The 21546-nt window shown below is 46.4% G+C and overlaps 1 protein-coding gene across 2 annotated transcripts in view; it reads left to right on the forward strand.

Annotated features, from left to right (window-relative positions):
• PDE8A (phosphodiesterase 8A) overlaps positions 1-21546 on the forward strand; it is a 121974-nt gene that overhangs the window by 90808 nt on the left and 9620 nt on the right. Inside the window, exons 3-16 of one of the 2 annotated variants that reach the window (XM_056865670.1) lie at positions 4399-4589; positions 5895-5951; positions 6461-6518; positions 7401-7489; positions 9442-9520; positions 10705-10842; positions 15710-15798; positions 16149-16200; positions 16884-16926; positions 17812-17889; positions 18535-18605; positions 19422-19586; positions 20341-20389; positions 21051-21186. In XM_056865670.1, coding sequence (XP_056721648.1) covers positions 4399-4589; positions 5895-5951; positions 6461-6518; positions 7401-7489; positions 9442-9520; positions 10705-10842; positions 15710-15798; positions 16149-16200; positions 16884-16926; positions 17812-17889; positions 18535-18605; positions 19422-19586; positions 20341-20389; positions 21051-21186 — 1295 coding nt within the window. Of the gene's footprint in view, positions 1-4398; positions 4590-5894; positions 5952-6460; positions 6519-7400; positions 7490-9441; positions 9521-10704; positions 10843-15709; positions 15799-16148; positions 16201-16883; positions 16927-17811; positions 17893-18534; positions 18606-19421; positions 19587-20340; positions 20390-21050; positions 21187-21546 lie in introns of both variants that reach the window. The other variant, XM_056865671.1, reaches the window with a different exon arrangement.

A 21546-nucleotide genomic window follows, 5' to 3' on the forward strand; every position in this document is an offset into this window, starting at 1 on the left:
TCAAAGTGTCACAGGGAAGGAAACCGCAGCCCGATAGTGTCAGGTCGGAAACCCGCCGTGGGTCTTGCCGCGTTGACGTTTTATCCATTTCTTTATTTAGACTGTGCCTCGCTTTTCTTTCTCAAGCACGTCCTCCTTTGGCGTAGCTACTATAAGGAGGACAGGGAGAAGATTCTTGGTCCTCTTTTAAGAAAGAACACTGGCTATCCTGAAGCTGTTAGAGTCGACATCCTTCTTTTTTTTTTTTATAAATGTTTTTATTAAATTTTGAATTAAAGGGGGATACAGAAGAAAAAGGGTAGGGGATGCATAAAAAAGTACATTAAATACACAAATATTATACCGTTTTAATATATCTAGCACTACCACCTTGTAAAGTGAGGAAAGAGTTGGGAAAGGAAAAATGATATTAGTTACATATCATTATGATAATATCTTGCATTAACTACCCCTGTTTGTAAGTCTTCCCTCTTTTTAATCTAGTGATGGATTAATTCGAAGATATCTTTTATCTAGTGTTTAGAGTCGACATCCTTCTTAAGGATGAATTTTCACAGGTCACAAAGTTAGTGGCCAGGTTTTGTAGAATAGTAGTTAATCATGGGGGGGGGGGGAAGGTAAAGGTCCCCTGTGCAAGCACCGGGTCATTCCTGACCCATGGGGTGACGTCACATCCCAACGTTTCCCAAGCAGACTTCGTTTATGGGGTGTTTTGCCAGTGCTTTCCCCAGTCGTCTTCCCTTTACCCCCAGCAAGCTGGGTACTTATTTTACCAACCTCGGAAGGATGGAAGGCTGAGTCAACCTCGAGCCGGCTACCTGACACTGACTCCCGCCGGGATCGAACTCAGGTCGTGAGCAGAGCTTGGACTGCAATACTGCAGCTTACCACTCTGCGCCACGGGGTGGAGTGATTGCTTAAGTTGTATTGTTGACCAGTTGTTTCAACTAGGGTAACATTTTGTATAGTGTTTTAATTAAAATGTATTGTTTCATACTGCCGCTCTGGGTAGGGCAATGTTCCTGTAAATATCTTATGTTTGGTCAAAGGACCGTAATAAACAATTTATTTAGAATATTGTCGAAGGCTTTCACGGTCAGAGTTCATTGGTTCTTGTAGGTTATCCGGGCTGTGTAACCGTGGTCTTGGAATTTTCTTTCCTTAGGAAAGAAAATTCCAAGACCACGGTTACACAGCCCGGATAACCTACAAGAACCAATTTATTTAGACTTTACCTCGCTTTTCTTTCTCAAGCAGTGTCCGATATCATTTTCTCCTCCATTTTATGCTACATAGGCATTAATGCCCTGACTAATCCTGGCATTCAGGTCCCCTACAAGCAAGATTTCTGCTCTAGGGAAGGGTTGATTCTGCCCTTTCCAGAACTTCAAAAAGGTCCATCCGTATCTGGGTTGCACTGTTAGTATCTTTACATGAGGGAATGCATACATTTACACACAGAAGGTCCCCCAGTTGCTTATCTAAAATATGGACAAATTGAATGTAATTACAATTTGTCCAATTTAGGAGATGAATTTTCCCCTCGATGTTTTTTGAGACGGACGTCACAAGGCCCCGCTGGCCCTTCTTTGCATCTTAGTTTTGATAGCAGGTAACACAAAGGCCCTGTATCCTTGCAGGGTGGGAAAGCTGGGATCAACACACCACGTTTCTTGCAAGAAAATGATACGAAATTTGCTCAGAAAGCAGACAAAGTCGCTGTCGGCCAAGTTTGGAAAGCCAGACGGCTCACGACAGCAACCCTGTGAGGTAGGCTAGGCTGAGAGTGAGCGGCGGGCCCGCCCAGCTAGCTTCCGTGGCAGAGTGGAGAATCGAGCCAGGGTCTCCCAGATCCTTGCCAGAATCTCTAATACAGGGGTGTCGAACTCAGGGCCGGACATAAATGTCACTCGGTCGGGCCGGGTCATGCCTTGCCAGTCCAGATTTAGAGTGGGGGTATGGGGGATGGCTGATCCCGCACTCGGGCCTTATGTTTGACACCCCGTCTACAGTAATCACTACTCTGCTCTGTCCCACAAGGGATGTCACGTGGGGATTCGGCCAACTGCTGGCCAGCTGTGGCCAAAGGCAGGAACTATGGGGAGGCTAGTCAAAATAGCCAAAGAAGCCTCCTTACTCCCCTGGGCCAGAGGGGATCAGGTGATACTCTGACCCCTCACAAAGCTTCCCGGCTCAAGCTTCCTTGTTAGTTTGAGTAGCTTGGAGACCCCCTCCTGCAGAGCTACAGGCAACCTCCCCCCTTGTGCCTTTGCTTTTCTGATACGACAAACAGCTACCGCCGTTCTCTACATCCCAAGTAGTAGAGCAACGCTCGTAGCTTTTTGCTCACATTTAACGGAGATGTAAAAAAAATCTGTTTGTTATTTAGCCGAGAGAGCGGCTGCCAACTTGGCAGCTCGTGAGCCAGATCCAGCCGCTGAAGTCGCTTTTATTCGGCTCCAGCAGTACTACCAAATTTTGATCGGCATATGGCACTGTTAACGTGCCCATGGTTTCTCCGGCTTGTAAGGAAAAGAGCATCACTTTTTCCAGCCGAAAGATCTAGCGATATCCCACACTTGAATCTCACGTCCCTCTTTTGGATTTTGTTTGTAAGGCCCTGACTCTACCCAGAAACGTTTTCCATATGCTCAGCAAACGGCTAGGATGTCTAATTCGTACATACAGTTCATTTCACGTAAGATCATAAGGGTAGCTGTGCTAGCTTACACCAACGGCCCATGTGGCTCAGTGGTAGAGCCTCTGCTTGGCATGCAGATGGTCCCAGGTTCAATCCCCGGCATCTCCAGTTAAAGGAAGCAGGCAAGTAGGGAATGTGAAAGACCCCTGCCTGAGACCCTGGAGAGCTGTTGCTGGTCTGAGCAGACAATACTGACTTTGATGGGGTGGGGCTCAGTGGTAGAGCATCTGGTTGGCATGCAGAAGGTCCCAGGTTCAATCCCCGGCATCTCCAGTTAAAGGGACTAGGCAAGTAGGTGATGTGAAAGACCCCTGCCTGAGACCCCGGAGAGCCGCTGCCGGTCGGAGTAGACAGTGCTGACTTTGATGGACCAAGGGTCTGATTCAGTATAAGGCAGCTTCATGTGTGTTCATGCAGTCCTGCATCCTGTTCTACACAGTGACCAGCCAGATGTCTCTGGAAGACCTACAAGCAGGTCCCAGAGGTCAAAAAGAGATTAGCTCAGACTTTAGGGGGGTGAAGACTCGTAGATCGGCATCCCATGATGTCATTTCCGGCCGCAGAACCAGAAGTTAGCTGTGACTCACAAAAGCTCATATGGAAATAAATGTTATTCTGTAACGTGCTACTGGACTTTTGTATTGCTTTGCTACAAGAGGCTAATACGGCTACCCCTTTTGTATCCACAAAGAGTGTACAAAGAAAATTAAACCTAACATTAAAAAAAGCGGGACATGTTTCAGCATTGTCTGCATCAGCAGTTTTTACAAGGGCTTCAAATGAGATTTCCATTCATCCTAGTTTTACAGCCTAAGATGAACATCGTTTTTCCAGCCTCGGTTTTGTGACTATAATTTAAGGAAGCATGCCATTACGTTTCCATTCATAACTCGGGGTGAGCCAAAACACCTGGAGGAGGGGTGGGATAGTTTTTTCTGAAAGCTTTTGCATCCCATGAAAAGCATCCTTTAAGCGATTATTTGGGGTGGGGGGAAGGGGGCAAAAAGTCCCACCCATTCTGAGTGAGGGCATAACAACTACATTTTAAGTTTTTTTTATTAATTCTTTAAATTTTTAAAACACACAATACATACATATAACACACAACTTTCACCCCTCATGCTTATTCAGTACTCCTTACTCATAGCCAGCGTGGTGTAGTGGATAAGAGCGGTGGTTTGGAGCAGTGGAGTCTGATCTGGAGAACCGGGTTTGATCCCCCATGAGCGGCGGAGGCTAATCTGGTGAACTGGATTTGTTTCCTCACTGCTACACATGAAGCCAGTTGGGTAACCTTGGGCTAGCCACAGCTCTCTCAGCCCCACCTTCCTCACAGGGTGTCTGTTGTGGGGAGGGGAAGGGAAGGAGATTGTTTGATTCTCCCTTAAGTGGCAGAGAAAGTCGGTATATAAAAAACTCTTCTTCTTCTTCTTCTTCTTCTTCTTCTTCTTCTTCTTCTTCTTCTTCTTCTTCTTCTTCTTCTTCTTCTTCTTCTTCTTCTTCTTCTTCTTCTTCTTCTTCTTCTTCTTCTTCTTAGCAAGACCCACAACATAAACCCACTATAGCTGAACTAAGTCATACTGTTTAATCTAATATTATCCTCACGTCCTAACAAACAGTTAAACTTAAAGTGTAGACTTAATATATTCAAAACGTGTGATCTGACTACATTTTAAGTTTTGTTCTCCTTGACCTAGGTTCTTTTAGTATTTGCCAAAGAAGACAACCAGAGTAATGGGTTCTGCTGGGCATGTGAGAAAGCTGGATATCGGTGTAACGTTGCCAGGACGCCTGAATCTGCTCTCGAGTGTTTCCTGGATAAGAACCATGAAATCATCATTATTGATCATAGACATTCGAGACACTTTGATGCAGAATCACTATGCAGGTGAGAGCCCTCGCCATTCCCGGAAGGCAGGAAGTTCTTCTGCCTCGTCTCTGTGAGAGGGTGCAATTGAACGGTCTGAAGAAATGCGGCCGCATTGCCTGCTCCGAGGTTAGGCCTGAACAGTGCGTCGCGCTGAGACGTCACAGCAACCTCTTTCTGGAGAAACTTCACGGGTCCCTGTAGTTGCCGTTCCGCTGTGTTCCTCAAGCCCGGTGGTTCAACAACCAGTCGGCACGGATTCACTTCTTTTAGCCAATTGCCGATCGCAAGGTGCTTTCGAGGCTGCAAACTTACACATCTGCGATAACTCGGATATTGTCGGTTGCCACTTCGCAGGTCTCGTAAGCTTGGGGAGGCCGACTTGCTCCAAATCACGCTGGCGAACGCAGAGGAAGTAAAAAACGCCCCTCTCTTTTCCCATGCAGTAGCAGTTTGTTTTCTTTGGCTTGGGCAGCATTATTGGGGTTAGGATACATGGCGAGAGGCAGTGGAGAAGGGGCGAAATCAAACCGTATGACCTCCAGTAAATATACGATGGTGACGTTCTAGCTCTCCCTGCAGCCCCAGCATTCACTGTTGATCATTCAGCAATTCCCGAGCAGACAAAAATGGTTCACTTTGTGATGGGAGTACTTATGTGTGAACTGAGAAGGGTGGAACGACGCCAGTTTACCCACCCAGTAAAGGCAGTGACCCGTATGGGTACAGACCTTGTTTCTCAGGGTTTATACTGGCAGTCTTTAAGCAGAGGCTGGACAAGCACTTGTCAGGGATCCTCTAGGCTGATCCTGCATTGAGCAGGGGGTTTGGATTAGGTGGCCTGTATGGCCCCTTCCAATCCCAAGTGAGTGTGCATATAGGGTCACCTTGTAGGACATTTTCACACTTCTGACTACTTTCAACCGTTTGCTTTTCAGAAATGGGATAGTTGTTCCCCCACCCCCCGCAATTATATAAGCGTATTTTCCTATTCATTCGTTTGATGCACTTATACCACGCTTTTTCAGCCAGATTGGCTCCCAAAACAGCTTACAATTCAAATCTTTTATTTGTTTTCTTAACCGAACCAGTTGCTGAGATGCACCGTTCCATTGTTGTTGTTGTTTGACATCCTGAAAAGAAGCTTCAGGAAATTGTGGCCAGCCAAGGGCGGTCTTGGCGATTCCCGGCAAAACTCAAGGATGGGGCCCTGGCATTGCTGAGGCACTGGGGAGGGGGAAATCACAAAATAAAAGAACACCGTAAGGTTTATTTCAAAGTTTATTGTAAAAAAATGCATCAACTTTGATTTATTTTCTCAAAAAGGTCCATCAGATCAACAAAATCAGCTGAAAACACTGTTATTATTGGTGTCGTGCGAAGGTAAGCGAGAAGCGTCATTATGTTTCATCTAAGACACGGACCCTTAATTTGCTTATTTTCCCAGGCAATTATTTTGCACTGCAGAATGCCTTGAGTGCCGTAGCAGGAAGACAGTAGAAATGTAGCACTTAAACAATATATAATGTAATTGTGTGTCCACATTTTGGCAAATATAACGCTCGTGTTCTGTTGCGAGCCCCTTCAAGAGCTACTGCCGGGAAGCAGGATATGCGTTTTTAGAATTTAAAAAAGTGTGATTCCCATGGAATTTACTTGGATCTCTGCCCATGTGGCGGTTGCTGGGAAATCTGTCGGGATGGATATGTCAGGTACACTCCTTGAAAAGTATTCAGGAGTCTGACCGCCGACCAGCGGATATGATTGTAGACTGCAGATACTACTGTTGAGGATCCAATCAATTAGCAATGAGTCATTTCTGATAAGAAGGTAGTAATTTGATAGTAATAAATTAGCAATTTCTGATATCTTGCCACAACTCTGTTTTTAAGGCATACAGATCGTGAAGAATCCTCAATATTGCCCCTCCTTTCTGCTGGCTTCACAAGGGTAGGTATATTTATTTATGGTGGAAGTTTGAGTCTGCCCGTACGCCACAGTCTCTAGACAGATTATCTCTGTCCCTCATAAAGAGAATGTCTGAAATGTGGTGACTGTCGACATTTACGTGTGGATGTTGACATTCCCCAGTGAATCTTATCACTACCCGTCAACTCACTGATGCACAGGTGAGTGCAGACAGTCACCTTAATGTGATCGTCCCTCAACATTCCCCCTCGTATGTCTGAAAGCAGGGAAGTATACCTATCCGGTTTTGAATGTCGGAATTGGCCCTCCATTTAAATGTTGGAATGTTGACATCCACCAAATTTTGGACGCTTGTTCCCGCATTAAGTATGATTAATGTACATGTCTTTTGTATGTCGTCCATCACATCCCCAGCATGTGATTGTCTCTGTCATGTTAATCATTCACATTTGTTCTTTTGGAAAGAAGTGTCTTAGCTCATAGGAAGTGATTTTTAAAAATAACTCTCTTTTTAAATAATCCTTTATTTATTTAAAAGGTTTTGCAAATAAAAGGATATAGCAAGTGACTTAAGGAATCCGTAGAGAAAATGCATGCCAAAAATGGGGGCGATGGTGGAAAGAACTAATTAGTAAAGTAGAAAAATATGGCTTGGCTCCCAAGTATGGTTTCTGTGGGTGCGGGAATTTCTGCTTGCGGAGTGTGATTTCCCCCGCCACTTGCCTCATCTTGTAGCAGCTTGAAATGCCCCTCAAAATCTCATCCCACTAAAAGACCAGTCAGGATCCATCCCCGTGTCTCACTGGCAGCAATACGATTTTTTAAGAAATAGATTTTAAATCCCGTTTCTGTTCCTAGATAAGCGATTGAAATGTTTTTAATTTTGCTGTTGTTGCCGTACAGCGGTACGTAGAAAACGCCAACATCATGGCCTGTTACAATGAACTCATCCAGCTGGAATTTGGAGAAGTGCGGGCACAATTTAAACTAAGGTAATTTTAGCCTGTGTCTGGGGGGCGGGGGGCGGCAGGAAATCATTCACATTAAACAGTCAGCTTCCCAGTATCAGAAGAGGTGCAGCTGATAGGTATCCCAGTAACTTCTAGAGTGGGTTGGTTGAGTGGGTACCCAAGGTTGGGTGGAAAAGGTAAAATTATAAAATTGAAAAAAATATTTTTATTTTAAGGTGCTTACGACTAGGTTAAAAACATTAAAAATGATAAAACCAGGCATAACGGCAACTCATAAGGTTGATAGGCGTAAACCACACAGACCATATGCTTTTCGGTTAGGGTCGCCAGGTCCCTCTTTGCCGCCGGCGGGAGGTTTTTTGGGCGGAGCCTGAGGAGGGCGGGGTTTGGGGAGGGGAGGGACTTCAATGCCATAGAGTCCAATTGCCAAAGCGGCCATGTTCTCCAGGTGAACCGATCTCTATCGGCTGGAGATCAGTTGTAATAGCAGGAGCGCTCCAGCTAGTACCTGGAGGTTGGCAACCACAGTTTCGGCTTACAGGCCTTCATCAGACATCCTATACACATGCCTGGGCTTGTATAAAGTTATCTATCTATATATGGTCAAACATTTGTATATTACTTGCGTGTGCATTATATGGGTTTTTATTTGACCACTGATGATATTTTTCTGTTATATAATTTTACCTTTTCCACCAAACCTTGGGTACCCAGCTTTCGGGGGTTTTTTTAAGGTTGGGTTTCTTTCCCCCTTTTTTTGTTCAGTGACTTCTAGAGTGGACCATTACAATTGGCTCCATGTACTTCCAGATTGGTAGATCTAGGTCTTGAAAGTCCATTCAAAACATTGGCCCGGAGTGCGGGAGCCAGACTGAGAACTGCAATCGATTGAGGGGACAATATAATACCCGGTCTCAAGGGCTGCCCAGTAGGGTTGCTAAGTCCGGCCTGGGAAATCTTGAAGATTTGGGGGCAGTGCCGGGGGGTTGGATTTGGGGAGGGATTTCACTGACCTCTGTAAGTCTGGAGATCGGTAGTACTTTTCAGAGAATGCCACCTGGAGATCTCCCGCTATTACAGCTGATCTCCAGCTGATAGAGATCAGTTCACCTGGAGAAAACGGCCACTTTGGCAGTTGGACTCTATGGCATTGAAACCCCTCCCCAAGCCCTGCCCTCCTCAGGCTCCGCCCCAAAAACATCCCGCCGGTGGTGAAGATGGCAGCCGTACTGCCCGGTGACTTCAGTGTAGACTTCTGTCCTGTATGAGCTGTCCTTGCAAGCAGTGTGAATTCCTTGGACGGCTGTAGCTTGGCCTTTAGGACCGCTGAGGTCCAAGCTAAATATTCTGGAGTACCCATGAGTGATGTTTATTTATTTCACTTGTACCCCACTTTTCCCCTCAATGGGGGGGACCCAGAGTAGCTTACAACATTCTCCCCTTCTTACAAGTTAAGTCTGAAATCCTGTGTGCTCTTATTTGGTAGTAAGCTTGGGTTGCCAACCTCCTGGTAGTAGCTGGAGATCTCCTGCTTTTACAACTGATCTCCAGCCGATGGACATCGGTTCACCTGGAGAAAATGGCCGCTTTGGCAATTGGACTCTATGGCATTGAAGTCCCTCCCCTCTCCATACCCTGCCCTCCTCAGGCTCCGCGTCAAAAACTTCCCACCATTGGCAAAGAGGGACCTGGCAAGTGGCAACCCTATAGTAAGCCTCACTGAACTCAGCGGGACTTGCTTCTGAGTAAAATACGCACAGGTTCAATCTTCCTTTCCTTTAAGTTGAGGGGCAGCAGAAGGTCAATCAGAAAGCCCATCAGATTTGCTGCCGTTACTCTCCAGAAGAGAAAGTCTCTTGCTCGAACTGGTTGCTTCTACAGTGATTTGTTTCTGCATTAACACAGTTTTTAAGCTCCCAGAAACGACAGGTTATGCCACTCAGCTTTAATTAGCTTCCACCTTTTGTTTCCAGGGCTTGTAATTCAATATTTACGGCATTAGAGAAAAGTCAAGAAGCTATTGAGATCACAAGCGAAGACCATGTAATACAGGTTTGTTCTGTGTTTTTTCCCTCCCCATTAGCAGTCTCCGAGATGGTTTTATGGCTTTACTGCAAGCGCTTCCAGTTCAGAAGGCTATTGGGCCAGATACAATTTTTGTGTTTTGTTTTCCCAACAGAGCAGTAGAGTCTGCTCTCTTTGCTGAACCCTGTTTCCTGTATAAACTTTGGATGGCAGATACTTCCATCTAAACGGGTGTCGAACTCATTTATTGCAAGGGCCGAATATGACATAAATGTCACTTGGTCGGGCAGGGCCATGTCTACCATAAAATTTAATGCCAGGTACTGGAGAGATAAACTTTATAGAAGACACAGGCAAAGCCAATTAATGATATTTTTTTACAGTGTTTTACAATTACAGTTTTTTCTTTTATTTAACAGTCTTTGATCATTGACATCTTGGAACTGGGGAAGCCCGCGGGAGACTCACCAGCCCAGTTTGGGAGTGGTTTGCCTCAGCTGGTTCGCGGGCCGGATGAGAGCCCTCAAGGGGCCTGATCCGGCCCGCGGGCCTTATGTTTGACACCCCTGATCTAAACAGTATTTTAAACATTGCAATCCTAAACTGTTCCTTCGCTGCTCCTGTTGGCAGCAGAGGATAGGACTCGCAATAATGGGTTTAAATTGCAGGCGGAAAGGTACCTGCTGGATATTAGGGGAAAAATTTGTACAGTGAGAGTTGTTTGACAGTGGAATCAGCTACCTAGGGAGATGGTGAGCTCCCCCTCACTGGCGGTCTTTAAGCAGTGGCTGGACAAACACTTCTCAGGGATGCTCTAGGCTGATCCTGCATTGAGCAGGGGGTTGGACTAGATGGCCTCTATGGCCCCTTCCAACTCTATGATTCTATAAACAGAGTTACACCCTTCTAAGCCCATTGATTTCATTGATTTTAAGAAGGGCATAAACTCTGTTTGCTCTCTGAATTCCATGAGCTCCTGCCAAGATCTGGAAAATACGTCCACATTTCCTCATCTTCCCTAATACTGGGGTGGGAGGAGGCCAAAATCAAAACGGCTGTTTTAGTATTGAGCGTGGAGAAGGGATTTCTCCGCAGACTTGAAAAATGCATTTCAAGGTTAAAAATTCAATAGGGGCGTGGGTGGATCGTTGATAATCCCCCCCCCCTTGCTTTAGTTTCCCCGGAGTAACTTTTTTCTTCTCCTCCCCCAGTACATAAATCCTGCGTTTGAAACAATGATGGGCTACGAAAAAGGCGAATTAATAGGAAAGGAATTAACAGAAGTGCCTACAAACGAAAAAAAAGCGGATCTCCTTGAAACTATTAATTCTTGCATCAAGATCGAAAAGGTAAAGTATCTATGTAATTTTGCATGTTTCTTAACGGCTTGTGGAGATTTGTGAAGTTTGCAGGGGCTTTTTAAAGCCAGTGACGTATCGCAGGACAGTCAATATATTGTGGCTTTCAAAAAGCCCTAGCTGTTGTTTCTGCCAAGTTACTGTTCAGTCGTTATTGACGTAATAATTCGCCTTAAGAGCCGGTGCTAGGGACATAATGCCGGGCTTTAACTGGAGGGGATTTTAAGGTGCCCATTGGAATTCTCTCAAATACGTTTGTGCTGGAGCACAACACGCGAACCAGACCTTAGGTTCAAATTGGGTATTTTGTCATCTGCCGAAGCTGGAGGGTGAGAGATTCAAAACAGATAAAAGGAAGTCTTTCTTCACACGACGCATAGTTAAATTGTGGAACTCCCTGCCCCAGGATGTGGTGGTGGCTGCCAAACTGGAAGGCTTGAAGAGGGGAGTGGACATGTTCATGGAGGAGAGGGCTGTTCATGGCCACTAGTAAAAATGGATACTAGTCAAGATGCGTACTTATTCTCTCCAGGATCAGAGGAGCATGCCTATTATATTAAGTGCTGTGGAACACAGGCAGGACAATGCTGCTGCAGTTGTTTGTGGGCTTCCTAGAGGCACCTGTTTGGGCATTGTGTGAACAGACTGCTGGACTTGATGGGTCTTGGTCTGACCCAGTGCTTTTCTTATGTTCTTATTTTTGTGCGCATTAGTGGAAAGCATTACGTTTGACACTTTAAACCATAAAGATTTCAGTGGTGGTAAGTGGGCATTACAGCTACTTGGGGGAAACAAAGGCACAAATTTGATGTGTTGGCATCATCTTAGGGTTGCCAGCTCTGGGTTGGGAAATACATGGAGATTTTGGGGGTGGAGTCTGAGCAGGGCAGGGTTTGGAGCGGGGAGGGGCTTCAACGGCATAGAGTCCAATTGCCAAAGTGGACATTTTCTCCAGGGGAACTGATTTCTGTCGCCTGGAGATCAGTTGTAATAGCGGGAGATAGCCAGCCACCACCTGGAGGTTGGCAGCCAGGACCAGATCCTGATTGGGCTCACAGTGTGGCCGGCTGAGATACTCTTGTCCCCCCCGCCCTATTCCCCGCACCTTATCAAGTGGTAAAACCACTACACCACCACCACCACCACCACCACCCGAAGCTGTTTTGGTACTTGAAAAGGTGCAGGGGGGTGGAGCAACCAGAGCACCATGCACCTCGTGGTGTTTTTAAATCACTTTGAAATGGCAGTGGCGCCCTCATGGCCGTCACGCCTCGTTTAGCCCAAAGGGTCATCCCTTCTGTACAAACAAACTTGGTGGCCTAGAGCTGCACAATTCACATCTACCTCCCCCCCACACACCCCCAGTGTCCCCTACTCCATGCCCAGAAGATGGCCAAGATGCCCTCCCTCCCATCATCTGCCTAGGGTCATAGAATCAGCATTACTGACAGATGGCCATCTAGCCTCTGCTTAAAAACCTCCAGGGAAGGAGAGCTCACCACCTCCTGAGGAAGCCTGTTCCACTGAGGAACCGCTCTAACTGTTAGGAAGTTCTTCCTAATGTCTAGATTCAATTTCAACCTGTTGGTTCTGGTCCGACCTTCTGGGGCCACAGAAAACAACTCGGCACCCTCCTCTATATGACAGCCCTTCAAGTACTTGAAGATGGTTATCATATCCCCTCTCAGTCTTCTCCTCTCCAGGCTAATCATACCCAGCTCCTTCAACCTTTCCCCATAGGACTTGGTCTCCAGACCCCTCACCATCTTTGTTGCCTTTCTCTGGACACGTTCCAGCTTGTCTACATCCTTCTTAAATTGCGGTGCCCCAAACTGAACACAGTACTCTAGGTAAGTTCTAACCAGAGCAGAGTAAAGCGATACCATCACTTCGCATGATCTGGACACTATACTTCTGTTGATACAGCCCAAGATCGCATTTGCCTTTTTAGCTACCGCCATATTTGAGGCAGTGCATAATTCTTATTATGAGAAGGCAAGAGTCACTGGAGAAGACAGTCATGCTAGGAAAAGTTGTGGGCAGCAGGAAAAGAGGAAGACCCAACAAAAGATGGATGGACTCAATAAAGGAAGCCACAGCCCTCAATTTGCAAGACCTGAGCAAGGCTGTCAAAGATTTTGGAGGACATTGATTCATAGGGTCGCCATGAGTCGGATGCGACTTGACGGCACTTAACACGCACACACACATAATTCTAGACTTTGTGTGTGCTTCTTATCTGGTCCCCGACGGCAGGCTTCCCCACACAAACAGAAAGCAAGTCCCACAATGTAATTGGGCCGGTGGCTTCTGATGGTGGGGGGGGACAGCGTGACGGCCAGCAAGCGAATCCAACTCATACAAGGAGACTTGTTTTCTCAGTGCTGGCAAAGAAAGCTACTGAACGGGGCTGTCTGTTCAAAGACGTACGCCTGTCTGTCACAGCTTCCTCGTACCCCCCCGTGTGAGTCAGGTGAGATAACTGGGTGGCAGCGAACGCCGGCGTTAAGAAGCACCCGGCTGTTGACGCTGCGTCGGGTGAAGATGCTGTAATGAATCACGAGCGACGTGTGGCATTTCTGCACCCAGGAGTCCAGCGTAAGGGAGCGATGACTCACTGTGTGTGCATCAGAGAGCCCTGATCGGGAAAGGAAATGCTCCGGTTGCCACCACTCGCATCTGGACATGGACGTATAAGTGCCACATTGTTCCCCGGAGTGTGTTCAGACTTGTTGGAGGAGGAAGAGCTGGAACGATGGTGTTTTTGCTCCGACCAAAACAGTGCTCGGTTTTATACCGCGCGTTCCTCTGTCGCCTTTCGTGTCCTCGCACTTCCTGCAAAAGGGTCTCAGGACAGTGGATTTTTGTTTTCTTACTTTAATCTCACCAAAGCCTCCTGAGGTAGGATAGGCTGAGAACGTGCCCAAGAGCATCCCGTGAGCCAGCGTGGTGTCGTGGTGAAGAGCGGTGGTTTGGAGGAGTGGACTTTAATCTGGAGAACTGGGTTTGATTCCCCGCTCCTCTACTTGAGCAGCAGAGGAGGCTAATCTGGTGAACTGGGTTGGTTTCCCCACTCCTACGCATGAAGCCAGCTGGGTGACCTTGGGCTAGTCACACTCTCTCAGCGCCACCTCTCTCACAGGGTGTCTGTAGTGGGGAGGGGAAGGGAAGGAGATTGTAAACCCGTTTGATTCTTCCTTAAGTGGCAGAGAAAACCAGCATATAAAAACCAACTCCTCCTCCTCCTCTTCTCCTCCTCCTCCTCCTCCTCCTCCTCCTCTAAGTGCAGATTTGAACCTCAATCTCTCCGCCCCCTCCCCAACTGGGATTAAACCGTAGGCCTTTTATGCAGGGACATTTCCCCGCAGTCACCCCCGCCAACTGCTTCAGGGCTTCCTTTAGATTATGCATGCTGGGAGAGCAAGGTGACCTCTGACAGGCAGAAAAGGCATGCATTCCTTTTATGCATCCCTGCATAAAGGGCCATAGTTTAAAATCCTAATTTTGTCAGGGGCAAGCAATCCCGTTTGCCCGTGTGCCTGAATTTGGAGGCCACGGCATACTGGCGTTTGAACGGAGGCTTCAAACATCAGGACGTTTTTGGTTGCGCTGCACACATGTGGGAAGAGAGGGTGTGAGAACGGAAACAAGTTGTGTGTCGCAGAAAAGCAGAGGTTTGTTGTGACATTTGATAGACAAATCTGATAGACGAATGGGACTGAAAGGTATTTGAAGGTCGTTCAAAAAAGAGCGCAAGAAGGGATTAATTCCTATGTGCTGCTTAGAGCTCTTTCCAGATGTCCTCCTTTTCTGCTTGTCCTAGGTAGCGTGTCCCTAGGACAAGCAGAACAGGCAGTTTTGAACATGTTTGTACAGAACTTCTGAATCCGTTGGCCGTGCGGGGAAGTTGATTTGCAGTCGCATCCCAACCTTCCTGTGTTTTACGGTGCTCGTGTGGTTTTGGTCTGAGTCAACCTAGGGAACAGGAGAGAGGAATGATGTGATGCAGGGAATGAGCAGATCAGATAAAGCAAGGTGAAGAAGGGGAGAAGAGATGTAAAGCTTGGAACGTGTCCAGAGGAGGGCAACCAAGATGGTGAAGGGTCTGGAGACCAAGTCCTATGAGGAAAGGTTGAAGGAGCTGGGTATGTTTCGCTTGCAGAGGAGAAGACTGAGAGGTGATAGGAGAACCATCTTCAAGTACTTCAAGGGCTGTCATATAGAGGAGGGTGCCGAGTTGTTTTCTGTTGCCCCAGAAGGTCGGACCAGAACCAATGGGTTGAAATTAAATCAAAAGAGTTTCCATCTAGACATGAGGAAGAACTTTCTAACAGTTAGAGTGGTTCCTCAGTGGAACAGGCTTCCTCGGGAGGTGGTGAGCTCTCCTTCCCTGGAGGTTTTTAAGCAGAGGCTAGATGGCCATTTGTCAGCAATGCTGATTCTATGACCTTAGGCAGTTCATGAGAGGGAGGGCATCTTGGCCATCTTCTGGGCATGAAGTAGGGGTCACTGGGGTGTGTGGGGGGGGAGGTAGTTGTGAATTTCCCACATTGTGCAGAGGGTTGGACTAAATGACCTTGGTGGCCCCTTCCAACTCTATGATTCTATGAGATTTGAGGGAACAGGGAGGGAGACTGAGCAAGGGGTAATTCAGGAGAGGGCAAATGACGTGGTGTATTGACGTTGGGCAGGAAGGTGAGTAAACAGGGTGCTTTAGCAACCTTTAAGGTGCCTCAGTTTGTTTTAGGCAAAACCCTGAAATCCCCGTTTCTCTCTTTGAATTAAGAGAGACCGTGCGTCAAGTATGGCTTCTGAGTGGTTAACGCTGTTCTTGCTTATCCTCTAATCCCACCCACAGGAATGGCAAGGAGCATATTACGCCAAAAAGAAAAATGGAGAGACCATACAGCAAAATGTGAAAATAATACCTGTCATTGGACAGGGAGGGTAAGTGTGACTGGGTTAAACTTGCTTTCTGATTCCAATAAATTAGTATTTTTATTGTCAGATACCAACTTATTTATAACTTATAGGATGTCACTTTTCGCTCTAGCAGCTAAAAAGATAAGAGCTAAACAGGTGCCAAAGAATATAACTAGCCAGAACTGATGACTGGCTAGGGTATATTTGAATTATATTGTATTTTATCATAACTAATATGGCATTTTGTATTATATCTTTTATATTTATTGCATAATTTTCTTGTTTATAGTCTTATTTACTTTGTAATGGCCTTTGGCTATCTACAAATAAAATATTTACCTACTTACCTTTATTTCCCTATTTGCTCCTTACAGAAAAATTAGACACTATGTGTCAATTAGCAGCCCATGCAACGACAATAATAAGGTAAGCGGGACAGGTCGGGCTGCTTTGTTCAAGCCATAACATCATTCCTAGGTTGAGTTGCCAACTCCAGGTTGGAAAATTCCTGAAGATTTGGGAGTGGAGGGTGAAGTTTGGGGAAGGGAAGGAACTTAGCATAGAATCATAGAGTTGGAAGGGACCACCAGGGTCATCTAGTCCAACTCCCTGTACAATGCAGGAAATTCAAAACTACCTCCTCCCCCACACCCCCAGTGACCCCTACTCCATGCCCAGAAGATGGCCAAGGTGCCCTCCCTCTCACGAGCTGCCTAAGGTCATAGAATCAGCATTGCTGACAGATGGCCATCTATCCTCTTCTTAAAAGCCTCCAGGGAAGAAGAGCTCACCACCTCCCGAGGAAGCCTGTTCCACTGAGGAACTCCACTGTTAGAAAATTCTTCCTAATGTCTAGACAGAGTTGGGAAATTCCTGAACGTTTGGGGGTGGAGGGTGGAGTTTGGGAAGGGAAGGAGCTTAGCATGGACGTGATGCCCTAGGGTCCCCCCTCCGATGCTGCCATTCTCTCCAAGGGAACGGATCTTTGTCTGGAGATCAGTTGTTACTTTAGGAGATCTCCAGGCCCCACGTGGTGGTCGGCAGCCCTGTTCCAAGGTGACCCTGGCACAGCTACTAATTACTCTTTTCTCTCTCCTGTTGATTTGTAGGCCGAAAGGGTCTGCGAAACTGTTCAGGCTGAGTCCCAGACAGGTACGATACTTCGAGTTTTGTCGCAAGAAAGCCGTTTTGGCAGGAGCTCGGCTTAAGTGTACCTGCTAGCGGATTTATTTACTTGTTCTCAAAAAGGCGTGAGAACCCTTCAGACATTATGTTTTGCTCAAGGCAGTTCACCCACCCAAAATAACTTAAAACTTGGGCTGCAGTAGGGTTGCCGGCTCCAGGTTGGGAAATACCTGGAGATTTTGTGGGGTGGAGCCTGAAGAGGGCAGGTGTGGAGCGGGGAGGGACTTCAGTGGGGTATAATGCCATGGAGCCCGCCTTCCAAAGAAGAACTTCCCGCATTCAGAGCAGATCCTTTTCCACTGGCCCCTTCTTGCGGCTGAGTGAAGTTTCCAGCTTAAAGAGATTCAGAGGCTGCCCTGTGCCAGGTGTCTCAGTGGGGAGTTTCCTACTGAAGAGGCTCAAATGCAGATTCGGCAGCATAAGTGACAATATTTGGGAACACCAAAACGGTGTTCCAGGAGGGGAGACTAAATAAAACCGACCGCTATCTGCACTAGGCAAAACGTGTTTCAAAACCAACCAAAAGTGAGGCAGACATCATGGGTAGATAAGGGGGTCCAAGATTCACTTCTCAAAGTGAGCCCCCCTCTCCCCTTATAGTGTTATATGGTTTAAGGGCGCCCTTGAAATTTTAAAGAGATATTGTGGATTTTAAATTGTAAATTGATGTGATTTTAATTGTGTCAGAATTGCTGGAAGCAGCCTTGAGCCTGACTTGGTTGGGAAAGGGCGGATAAAAGTCTAATGTATAAATGAATAAATAAATAAATTCTGCTGGGGGGCTGCCCGACTGCCTTTCAAAAGGGAGACGGGCTTCCTTGCTATAATAACGTGACTTTATTGTCTCTACAGATATCCAGTCCTGCCGACACAAAGACAGGAGGAAAGGTTCTTTAGATGTCCGATCGACCACGTCTCGGGGCAGCGATGGTACGTCGGACACCCGTTAATTTTCTTCTCTTTCCAAAAATCTGTGTCTCAAACATTTAAGGCCCTTGAACACAAAAGAAAGGGGCCCAGTTGCAGAATGACCCAATGAAGTCGGCTTGTCGGCTAGCATAGCTACTGTTGAGAATGAAGCCAAAACAACAGGCACACGGAAAGCTCTTAACAAATTCTTACAAGTTCTGTGCGTGTAAAGTGCCTTCAAGTCGCAGCCGACTTATGGCGACCCCTTTTTGGGGTTTTCATGGCAAGAGACTACCAGAGGTGGTTTGCCAGTGCCTTCCTCTGCACAGCAACCCTGGTAGTCCTTGGTGGTCTCCCATCCAAATACTAACCAGGGCTGACCCTGCTTAGCTTCTGAGATCTGACGAGATCAGGCTAGCCTGGGCCATCCAGGTCAGGGCAAGGACCATAGTAGCTCTTTGCAAACGGAAAAAAACAACGATACGCCCCATTTCCTCCAAGTTGCCATATCCATTTTCCTGGGATGTTTGGCATGAGCAAGTGGACGTGGGCCCCTAAATCCGTACCAAAGACCTGTATTGTGATAGGTTGTCTCAGGTGAGCCATCGAGGTGGACGTGCTCACATCCAGAAATCTGAATGGATAATAGTGTCGTCTGTTTTTCAGGCGGTTCACAGAGAAGGCACTCGTCTATGGCCAGGATACATTCCATGACTATTGAAGCGCCTATTACTAAGGTAAGGCGCCGCTGTTGAGTTCCTTTCCACCCATCACAATAGGATTTGTGCTTTTGGGGGGCTGCTGCACAGCACCCGTATGTTTTCCCAGGCAAGATAATTCCTTGCTTTTTGCGTCCATTAGCTTAAAAATTTAGGCTGCTGACTCGGGGCTTTCATCCCTTTGGAATCCAGTTGAGTGTGTGTTAAGTGCTGTCAAGTTGCTTCCGACTCATGGTGACCCTATGAATGAAAGTCCTCCAAAACATCCTATTGTTAACAGCCTTGCTCAGGTCTTGCAAATTGAGGGCCGTGGCTTTCTTTATAGAGTCAATCCACCTCTTGTTGGGTCTTCCTCTTTGCCTGCTGCCTTCAATCTTTCCCAGCATGATTGTCTTTTCTAGTGACTGTTGTCTTCTCATAATGTGTCCAAAGTACGACAGCCTCAGTTTAGTCGTTTTAGCTTCTAGGGAGAGCTGAGATTTTATTTGATCTAAAACCAACTTATTTGTCTTTTTGCTGATCCATGGTATCCATAAACCTCTCCTCAAGCAGCACAGTTCAGCTTAATCAACTTTCTTCCTGTCAGCTTTCTTTATGGTCCAACTTCTAGGGTCAGTTCAGGCTTGATTTGATCTATAACCCTCTGATTTGTTTTTTTGGCAGTCCACAGTATCTGTAACATTCTCCTCCAACACCACATTTCAAAGGAATCGACTTTCTTCCTATCAGCTTTCTTCCAGTTGAGCCAGTCAAAAATAGTACTGACCTCAATGGACCAACGGTCCGATTCAGTATAAGGCAGTTTCATGTGTTCTTCCTTTTCTCTCAATTTAGGTGATCAATATTATCAATGCCGCACAAGAAAGCAGTCCCATGCCGGTCGCTGAAGCTTTAGATCGCGTCCTTGAGATTCTGAGGACCACCGAGCTGTACTCTCCGCAGCTTGGGACAAAAGATGAAGACCCTCATACAAATGACCTTGTCGGAGGCTTAATGACGGTAAGTGGAAACCCATTCTGGTTGCTAAGAAGAAGAAGGAGAGTTAGTTTTTTATATGCCAACTTTCTCTACCACTTAAGGAAGAATCAAACCAGGGTACAATCACCTTCCCCTCCCCACAACACACACCCTGTGAGGTAGGTTGGGCTGAGAGAGCTCTAAGAGCCGTGACTAGCCCAAGGTGACCCAGCTGGCTTCATGTGTAGGAGTGGGGGAAACAAATCCAGTTCACCAGATTAGCCCACTCCTCCACATGAAGCCAGCTGGGTGACCTTGGACTAGTCACAGCTCTCTTAGAGCTCTCTCAACCCCACCTACCTCACCGGGTGTCTGTTGGGAGGGAAAGGGAAGGGTAATTGTAAGCTGTAATTCTTCCTTAAGTGGTAGAGAAAGTTGGCATATAAAAACCATATAACCATATAAAACCATTAAACCATATAAAAACCAAAGTTGGCATATAAAAACCAGCTCTTCTTCTCCTTCTTCCTCCTCCTCTTCCTCCTCCTCTTCCCTCTACCCCTGCAGCAGCCCATTAATCTCCCTGTTTTGGGGGGGGGGGCGGCAGAGGGGAAACCCCCAGGAATGGGAAAGGGGCAAATCAGGGGTCAGTACCAGGGAGAGGGAACTGGCAGAAATTATACCTCCCCTTTCGTTAGTGGAAATTTTAGTCTGGATCCAGCCCTGTGTCCTTGGGCTGCTAATTATAGAAAGGCTGTCCATTGTCAACAGTTGATTTCATTTGTTTCCTAAACAGGACGGTCTACGAAGATTATCAGGGAATGAGTATATATTATCAGCAAAACGTAAGTGTTGTTGCAGCAGTGTTACTTCTGCTAGAAATAAAGACCTGACGCTCCTTAATTTTTGATTCAACCATGACTGAAGTTTGTTTGTTTTTTTCATTCTGTACAATTTTTTTTAACAAATTACTACAGAAATCAGGTATTTGTTACGTAGGATAAGATACATTCAACCCAAGCTAGTGATATATTCAAAACAGTTAGAATAACATTTAACATAAGAATATAAGAACATAAGAAAGGCCATGACGGATCAGACCAAGGCTCATCAAGTCCAGCAGTCTGTTCACACAGTGGCCAACCAGGTGCCTCTAGGAAGCCCACAAAGAAGATGACTATGGCAGCACCATCCTGCCTGTGTTCCACAGCACCTAATATAATAGGCATAAGAAGTTAAGAAAAGCCATGCTGGATCAGACCAAGGCCCATCAAGTCCAGCGGTTTTTTCACACTGTGGCCAACCAAGTGCGTCTAGGAAGCCTAATATAATAGGCATAAGAACATAAAGGAAAGCCCTGCTGGATCAGACCAAGGTCCATCAAGTCCAGCAGTCTGTTCACACAGTGGCCAACCAGGTGCCCACAAACAAGACGACTGCACCAGTGGGGACCCTGTTTCTATAATTAGGAAATCTATAACTTTTGTGTCTTTTTGCCTCCCATAGAAACACATCAGGTTCCAGGCAGCTTAATCTCGCCTATTTCCCTTAATGATATACCACCACGAATAGCACAAGCAATGGAAAACGAAGAACATTGGGACTTTAATATCTTTGAATTGGAAGCAGCGACCCATAAAAGGTTTGTTAACCAAAGGCATCATACGCACGGGTTACTAGCAGTTACTAGCAGTTTTCAAGCCTAAAGCCGGGTCAGCCCCCAAGAGTCAGACGTAGTAAATATTGTGAAATATCTCTTTCCCTTCCCATCCGAAGTTCACCCTTCCTGCGTCCCCTTAACTTAAAGCAGTGGGAATGCCTTGTCAGAGGTGGGATAGCCCACGTTTGGGTCTGAAGGAAACTACAAACGGTGTCTTCCACCCTTCGCGATAAGAATAGAAGAATAAACGAGCCTGCGGATATAGTGAAACGCTTATTTCTGGTATTATGTCCCAGGAAAGGATAGTTTTAGTTTACGGTTAGAATTGACAATATCAAATGA

Source organism: Euleptes europaea, chromosome 20 (assembly GCF_029931775.1).
Source record: "Euleptes europaea isolate rEulEur1 chromosome 20, rEulEur1.hap1, whole genome shotgun sequence".
Lineage (NCBI taxonomy): Eukaryota > Metazoa > Chordata > Lepidosauria > Squamata > Sphaerodactylidae > Euleptes > Euleptes europaea.